At 39.0% G+C, this 8,593-nt stretch overlaps 2 protein-coding genes across 6 annotated transcripts in view; one reads left to right on the top strand and one right to left on the bottom strand.

Annotated features, from left to right (window-relative positions):
- Positions 1-2,626, top strand: part of eps15l1b (epidermal growth factor receptor pathway substrate 15-like 1b) — a 46,659-nt gene extending 44,033 nt beyond the window's left edge. For 3 of the 5 annotated variants that reach the window (XM_057333392.1, XM_057333393.1, XM_057333394.1), the window contains one exon: positions 1,520-2,626. In XM_057333392.1, coding sequence (XP_057189375.1) covers positions 1,520-1,666 — 147 coding nt within the window. In that variant the 3' untranslated portion in view covers positions 1,667-2,626. The remainder of the gene's footprint in view (positions 1-1,519) is intronic. The other 2 variants (XM_057333395.1, XM_057333397.1) reach the window with 2 other exon arrangements.
- A 3,312-nt stretch (positions 2,627-5,938) lies between these two features.
- On the bottom strand, positions 5,939-8,334 carry klf2b (Kruppel like factor 2b). Its single transcript, XM_057333400.1, has 3 exons — positions 8,017-8,334; positions 6,832-7,732; positions 5,939-6,673 (listed from the first exon to the last, which is right to left on the bottom strand). Exons 1-3 carry the CDS (start codon positions 8,086-8,088, stop codon positions 6,498-6,500), a joined length of 1,149 nt encoding a protein of 382 aa, XP_057189383.1. The 5' UTR covers positions 8,089-8,334; the 3' UTR covers positions 5,939-6,497.
- Positions 8,335-8,593: the final 259 nt, after the last annotated feature.

Raw genomic sequence — 8,593 nt, forward strand, 5'->3', positions numbered from 1 at the left:
ACGCTTCAAAACATCCTCGGCAAATGTAAACCCCAGCCCTTCAACCGCAGTGTGAAAGAGGAAAGCTTAAATATTCTTTGGCTCATTGTGTTAAGATCTATTTTTAAGATTAAGACCAATATCTATGTTTGTGTTTTAATAAAACGTCAAACGTGTGGGTGTTGTTGCACTAGAGATAACAAATATCAAAGCACGTTTTATTTATTTTAAAGAAACAAGCACATGCACACCTTTAAAGAAAATAGATTTTTTGGGCGGGTTGAAATGATATAACGATAGACATAGTTTTCAACACAAAGAAAACAAGTTTTTGGACACTCAATGGAATAGTTTAACCAAAAATGTCAATTCTGTCATCATTTCTTCATCAGAACACAAAAGAAGATATTTTGAAGAACTTCAATAAACAAACAACATTGAACCCCATTGACTTCCAGTGTATAAGCACAAAACAGACATATCTCAAAATATCTTCTTTTGTGTTCCACTGAAGAAAGAGTCACATACAGATTTACAACCCATGAGGGGGAATAAATGATGACTGACTTAAAATTTTTGGCTGAACTATTTCTTTAAATACCACTTTAAAATGTATCAATTTCATTAGAATTTATAAATACAAACAAATGCAGCTAGAGTTTTCTTAAGTGTTTCACAAACGCAGGTGTCCTTCAAAAAAAAAGGTAACCACAGGTGGAGTTCAGCACATGAACTATGAACACTAACATCTGACGACCACAAAGTGTCACAAAACATTTTGTGTCTTTTGTTTCCTCATTTCAAACCCTACAATCTTTATAATACACTTGGATACTTGGTTATCTAATGCAATAAGATTAATATTATACGGCTCCACCGTATGCTTTTATATATGATTCCTTTATTATATTAATCAGTAAGTTTCTTTAAGATCTCATAAAGGAGATTTTCAGTAATGCTTCATTCATTACACTGTGTTTTGGGTCACTGGTTTGTTTTACATTTGTCTGGAGCTTCACAGCTTCTTTGCTTTTAATCACTTTGTTCTGCAGCAGTTAATATGATCTCGGTCTGTTTTTTTGTCGGATATCACATTAGATGATGTGCACTTTTTCTCCAGATTACTTGTGCATGCGTTAATGTTTGTTTATGTAATTTGTGATCTTATGTAAACAACGATTAGGGTCGGTGTGACATAAAATATTGATGGATATGATGCTCTTGCTGGGGATAAAATGATGAATCAATAAATGATGAACAACATCATAATGATAACGATCATTTTCAAAGTGCAAACCTTTTGTATGTTTTTCTATGAATCAGTTCAAACTGATGTTTTAATCGAAAAACAGATGGATTCTGTTGATTACCATATAAATACAAAATAATTATTAATGAATAATATAAAGAATTTATTGATTTTTCTAAAAAGGGTAAAAATGACCTTTTGTAGTTTTAACTCTATCGTCCAGGCCTGCGTGTAATCTTAGGCTGTGTAATTGCATGCGTGTTGTTTTACGTTGTTTTATTTGTGGTTCAGTTCGGAAGTGAACCGCAGCAGCTCGAGTGGGCCAAGCGAGAGAGTCAGAAAGAAGAGGCGGAGCGTATCCGGATGCTCCGCCTACAGGAACAGCAGGACCTGGAGTTGGCTCTCGCCCTGAGTCGAGCTGATATGCCCAGAACATGAAGGACCTTTAATGAGCCGACATACCAAATCAGATTCGATATACCTCAAGCCCTTCTGCACGTCCCTCAGGTTTGCCTCACTCATCATGATGTCATTCAAGCAAACACCAATCAGCACTCAATAGACTCAAAAATACTCTGAACCTGAACGTGACGTCTAAACACATTCATTCCCCAGAACAAAACTCGCCACCAGAAGCTGAAATGAATTCATATTTTACTGCTGTCAGTCCTCTGTTTTCGTATCTTTAGCTTCTGGATTATGATTTAGTTTGCTATAATCTCCTGAATCAGTTCATGAAGCTGCATTTTTTTCTGTAGTTTCAGGTAGATGACACTAAACCACACAAACCACTGTTTTGAAAGGTCTCTGTACTGACACTGCTTCACAGTTTAACTCTTCAACCAAATTCATCTTTGTTTGTGTTCTTAAATAGTTTGGAAAGCATATTTTATCAAGAAACAAAACCTTAAACTGTGTATTGTTTTGTTATGCATTCATATATTTATTGCTTTTGCGAACAATACTGAACAATGATTTGTAGGATATGGATTGTTTATGTGATAAATTTGGGTGTTCGTTTTGATTTTCCTTTTACCATGTGAAGATTATATTGAACTTTAATGATTTATGTGTTTGTTTCATTTCCCTGTTGGAAAGGTCAGAATTTTAAAAGTTTTATTAAATGTCACACATATTTATCTGAATTCAGTAGATGTTTTTTCTTTTCATTTTGGGGTGAAATATTAAGTTATATTGATAGTCAAAAACAGTAATGGGTTTTGCATAAAGAAAATGAAGACAATTAAGCACATTCCTTTAGTTATTTATTTTTTGTTGTAATGTGTTTTTATTGTAAAGTTCTTATACTAGTGTTTTTACGCTCATTTTTATGTTCTGTCTGGACAGACGTATTCCTCGTACTAAATGACATTCGAGTAATAAATATTTTGAAGGGGACTACGTGCTTTGTCATAATGTCGCAATGCAATCTGCATCTTCATTTTTCTTTATGCTTGATTCTGAACATCACCTTTTTAGACCTAAACATTGTTTTCCGCCAACATGATCTGGAAGCAGCCAGAGTTTAATATCAGTCACATTGAGACATTTAAGAGATCACATACGTTTTGAAATCGCAGTGAGTTTCTGGCCGTTTGCCCCCAGCGTCACTGGTTGCCAAAACAGTATGACAGTTTGTAGACGCATACAGACAGGATGTTTTTGCACCTGTTTCACATCACTGTGTCTCTTTAAACATATCATATCCAGTGCTCATTCTTAACACCTTAGTATTAATCTTCAGCGTGTAGATTTTGAAGGAAATATTTGCTTTTTGTCTAAGAGAACAGACGTTCATTTTTTCTTGCCAAAGAACCATTTGCTCAATTGGTGGAGCATTGTGCTAGCAACACAAAGGTCAAGGGTTTGATTCCATGGAACAAAAATGTACCTTGAAATGCACTGTGAGACACTTTGGATAAAAGCGTTTGCCAAATGTAAAACAGCACATTTTACGATGTGAGCTTTTTTGGGGGGGGGTTGATCTGTCTTTCAGAAATGACTGTTTGTGCTGGATCTGTTTGTGTTGAAGGTGAAACGGAGTCTTTGGAAAGATTGCCATCTAAGTGTGAAAATAATTTAACAGCCGCATGAATTTTACTTTTGGGTATCTTAATTAGCCCCAATTGGAATAACAGGAAATTCCTCGGCGAGTTTTCATGTAGAGACGGCGGGTGAAAGAGCTGATTTTATGACGGACCAATGAGAACAGATCGGGTGACTGAAATGTAAAGCTCGTTTGTGTTTATCTTCATCCGATCGCTCACCTACTTTTAACCGTCCACACCTGGTGGTCGTTTAGAGAACATTTGCCAGACATTCTTGTCTAGATTTGGGATGTAATTTTGTTTTCTTTTTCACCCAAATATGAAAGTTCTCATATAGAATTGACTCAACCTCGTGCAGTCCCACATGTATGTGACTTCCTTTGTTCACTGGAACACAAATGAATAATTGCATTGAATCGTAAGGAATAAAGTAATCCAAGTCCAGTGCGTTAATACATGTCTTTTGAAGCAAAACGATATATTTTTATATTTTTTAAAGCTTAAAACATGCAGATCAGCGTTTTAAATTCAAACGTGGCATTGTGTTGATAATTGAGGTTGTCTTGAACTGATGAGATCTGATGTTATAAATATGCCGCCATGTTTTAATTTCATACAAAATGATTTTTTTGTCTTCAACTAAAAAATGAATCTTGAGATGCCGTGAGGGAGTACTCGATGAGAATTTTCATATTTAGATGAACGGTCCCTTTAAACTCTGATTCCTGACAAACATTGTGACTGCGTTTGGAAAAACATACTGTCGTCTTAGTATTCACAGAATGCATTGCATTGTGGGATGTAGTGTGCAGAGGTCATCTGGGTATCCCGCGCGTTCATACGACAGCAATAGTGGGTATTGTATAGAAATATACTGTTTCATAGAAAGCCGGAATGATGTATTATTGCCTTCTGTTTGACATCTTTTCACTAGTTTGTTTGCAGATGAGGAGCAGATACTTTGAGATCTTCAACATGGCTGTAAGTACAGCAAACACAGAAGCTCTTTCTATTTATTTTGCATTGAGGGCAAAATGGAGAAGCATGTATTTCTGCTGGTGTCAGATAGTAAATGTTACTATCATCAGCGCACAAAAGTGAAATGAGTTTTTCGTCTCAATGATTCGGCTAATAATAGCCGCAATCACATTTCTTCTTTTCGCTGAGGAGAATTTGTGTACGCGGGACGCTGGTTCTGGTTTCACATGTTATTCACGAAAGCAGAACAAGTATACAACAACTAATATCTTTAAAGGTAGTTGTGTTGTTTAGAGGAACAGTTTCCTCATAAATAAATATGTCATCATTTATTCACCCTCATGTTGTTTAAAACCTGTATGTGGAACACAAAGAAGATATTTTGAGAAATGTCTCGGTGGTTTTGTGTTCATACAATGGAAGTCAATGAGGTTCAATGTTGTTTGGTTATTAACATTCTTCAAAATATCTTCTTTTGTGTTCTGCAGAAGAGAGAAACTCATACAGGTTTAAAATGACACGAGGATGAATAAATGAATAAGCTTTTATTTTTTGGGAACTATCCCTTTTAAGTCCTTTTTGACGTTTGTTGAGAGATTTTCAATACATTTGCAGTCAAATGTTTGGACTTGACAGATTTTTTGTAATCTTAAGGATGAAATGACTTGTTAATGTGTTTTGGTTATTCATTTATTTTTGTATAAAAGATATTTGACTTGAAATGTGGACAATACAGTTTATTGTGTTCAAACATTTCAGTGGACCATACAAAAATATATTTGTTTTGTGTTTTAGTTTTTCTTTGCCATCTCACAGATGTTTATTCTCTAATCTTTGCACCCCACCTCTTAAAGGGACAGTTGACCCAAAAATGAAAATTCTGTCAGTATTTACACACCCTCAGGTTGTTCTACACGTGTATAAATTTCTTTTTTTGTAAACACAAAAAAAGATATTTGGAAGAATGTCAGTAACCTAACAGATCTCATCCCCCATTTACCATCATAGTAGGGAAAATAAATACTATGGGAGTCAATGGGTGATGAGATCTGTTTGTTTACTGACATTCTTCCAAATATCTTTCTTTGTGTTTAGCAGAACAAAGAAATGTATACAGGTTTGGAACAATATGAGGGTGTGTAAATGATGACAGAATGGTCATTTTTGGGTGAACTATCCCTTTAAACAAAGTTTTTAATTCCTTTGCATCTTATATCCAGATTTTTATTTATTTTGTTGTCTTGAGTCAGATGTGACATGAAAGCGTGGCTGAAGCGTTTCGGTTTCTTTGATGTCCGTGTCTGCGTTCTGTCCCTGGAGTCTGCGATCTTCAGCAGAGAGTCGAGCGCCCCTCCGTCCAGACGGATCTAAATTCTTTCTCTGTAATTATGTAAATGTGGTGTTTGTATTTATAGACAGAAGCCACAGGCCACTGGACTCAACCTGACACAGCTGGAAAGCATCTCGGCCTAAACTATAATAAACTCGACTCTATAAGCTGGAGTCTGGGACGGGGGGAGCACAAGTGTACCCTCGGCTTAACTAAACGCCATGTAATGGCCCTTGGTCGCCATAAACGTCTCGGGTTTCTGGGGACTTTATTTTACAGTAACTTCAAAGACGCCTACAATCAGAGACTTGAGCTTTAACAAAGACAGGCATTTACAGTAAATGTATGACACAGACAACAGCAAGATTATATTCAAATTTAGTTTAATATTTACAATAAATACAGTACTTACAATATAAAATGTATGTACATCATCTTATAAAAACCCAGGACCTCTAGCCTGAGTATACTGTGCTAATGTACAATGGGCACTGACCACGTGTCCGCATTACAATAAGTTTGAAAAGAAATGCTGCTTTCGATAAAAATTCCAAGAAGAGCGTATCAAAACGAAAAACAAATACACAGTTGTGTTGGCGTGACAGGAAGGCAGTTTCAAGAGCAAAACATTGTCATCATGCGTTTCTCCACATCAGGAGGTTTGCTAGTCTTCAGGCAGTATGTGGACTTTTAAAGGCACACTGATTTCCAATCGGACACAATAGGACCAGCCCTTAAGGTTACTGTCCCCCCTTCCCAAAAAAAAAACACACTCTTGATTGGCTTTTTAAAAAGCTCTGTGTAGTACCAGCTACTTTGTTACAAAAGAATAATATAGATTTCTTTATCGACAAAGGACGATTGTCTTCTGGTCATTAAATAAGGCAGATATGTGTATTTTGATTCAAAGTCCTCACAGGTGTCTCTTCATGTGCAGCGCCAGGTGGTCGGACCTTGAGAAGGCGCGCTCGCACATATGGCACTGGAAAGGTCGGTGGCCGGTGTGCTTGCGGAAATGACGTGTCAGCTCGTCTGAGCGAGCGAATTTCCATCCGCAGCCCTCCCAGTTGCAATGGTAAGGCTTCTCCCCTGATGAATCAAAGCGAAAAGATTTGCGTTTTAGTCACTTGTGTTTGGTAACGCGCGTGCAATGGACGCTTTGGCCCGTGCGCGCATGATAGTTGTGAACGTTTAACACAGAAATGCACAAGAAAAAACATGTTTTCTAGTATGGTTAAATCTCTTACCGGTGTGGGTTCTGTGGTGCGCTTTCAGGTGAGAGCTCTTGGTGTAAGTCTTGCCGCAACCAACGTAAGTGCATGTGTGAGTCGCCGTGCGCTTCCTCGGCCAGGTGCGTCTTCCACGCTTGGGTTTAGACTCCATTGGGTCCAACGGGGAGGACGGGGGTGTTAGAAGAGCCCTTTGCATGTTCGGTTGCATCCCCATGCCGTTGTCGAACACGCCGTACTGGTGTGGCGCCGTGTAAGGGAGCTGCATCTGAGGGTAAGTGGGCGATGAGTGATGGTAACCCTGCGGGAATGCGGTGTGGCACATCTGAGTTGGACACCCTGAGCTGCCCTGGTCGTCCGGACTCAACGGAGGAGTCATGTTCCCCGTCGCCTGCGGGGACACGGCGAGTCTGGGCTGCTCGAAAGACATCATGCACGAGATGTTGCCCTCTTGTTTGATTTTTTGGCAGCTTTGGGGCACCATGCCCATAACCGGTCCATAACCGTCCATGGGGGGCTCGACTTTAATATCAACAAAGTCCTGTCTGGGAAAACCCGTCGAGTTGATGATAAATCTTCCCTGAATCGAGGTGCTGTTGCTCATGTCATAAGAGCTGTCCACTTCGGATCTCAGAAGCTCGGCCATCAGGCTGTTGGTGTAAGGTGGAGGTGGTGCGCACTGCTCCGGAGAGTGGTACGCGCCAATGCTCGCGGTGTACATGGCGCACGGTTCCGCAGACGCGATGTACTCGGCACCTGCCTCGAGAGGTCCTGTCGTGTTGGCCAGGATAAATTCCAGATCCAAAAAGTTACTCAGATCCTCGTCGTCCTTGCGGGCACGATATGTGTCCATGTTATGCGCCAGGTTGAGGGTTGCGCAACTGACGCTCAGTGGTTTCTCTGCATCACTTTTCCACCGCTAGAAGAATATTTAAGATGTATTTAGAATTCATTCATTAAACATTCATACTAAAGTCTACTGCGTCGGATAAATTAATATTTCATAAAAACATTTAAACGTGCATTCACCTGATAGGAAAAGCTACGTTTTTTTTTTGACAATTTATCGTTTTGTTTTGTGGAGTGTTTATTTGATAATATTGAAACACTCTTACCAGCATATTACCAGGTGAATGTTTGTTTAACTTTGTTTTTAAATGTTTTTCAATTTTAATGCAAAAAGCATAAATAACAAATACTTACATCCTCCCAAAGTTTTTCCTTCTGGTTTGCGAATGTTGAAATCGATGGTAAAATGGTCCCGGATAAGGCCATTTCCAAGTGTCAACGTGTTGATTTTGTTCGAATGCTCACTTGCTGCTGGATGGCTCAAAAGTCTCTGCACCTTTCCGTAGAATGAACGTCCAGAGTCATGAACAACGTCTGTAGGGCAGGAGCACCTCCTACCTTATAAATATCGTCCCTGGACCAATTGTGTGAGCAGAGGAAACAGCGTTCAGAGTTCCCAAATATAGTCGGTATATAAAGCACAGTGCTCACTCCACAGCTACGCGTTCTCTCAGTGCCGGGTGTGCGCTTTGGCCAGCATATAAACATGCTGGTGACGCGGGTGTCCCGCCCCTGCGGAGGTGCGCCCGAGAGGCGTCACTTTACAGCCGCTATCATCGTCTGTAATAGTGACATACAAACATCAAGGCGTTACAACAAAAGCTCGAAACGATCCAAGTGTAAGCCTACATGTGCCAATGTCTAAATATAATCAAGTGAATGCACAATACGGATGCATTTAAACATTGAGTAAAAATAACTTGTTTTATGG

The sequence above is a fragment of the Triplophysa rosa genome, linkage group LG5, assembly GCF_024868665.1.
Source record: "Triplophysa rosa linkage group LG5, Trosa_1v2, whole genome shotgun sequence".
Classification (NCBI taxonomy): domain Eukaryota; kingdom Metazoa; phylum Chordata; class Actinopteri; order Cypriniformes; family Nemacheilidae; genus Triplophysa; species Triplophysa rosa.

Bases quoted from the DNA above. Each gene is read 5' to 3' on its own strand.
- klf2b (XM_057333400.1), bottom strand. From the start codon at position 8,088: ATGGCCTTATCCGGGACCATTTTACCATCGATTTCAACATTCGCAAAC. The intron at 7,733-8,016 runs GTAAGTATTTGT...ATATTCTTCTAG, and splicing joins AGGAAAAACTTTGGGAGGAT to CGGTGGAAAAGTGATGCAGA. The intron at 6,674-6,831 runs GTAAGAGATTTA...TTGATTCATCAG, and splicing joins GCACCACAGAACCCACACCG to GGGAGAAGCCTTACCATTGC.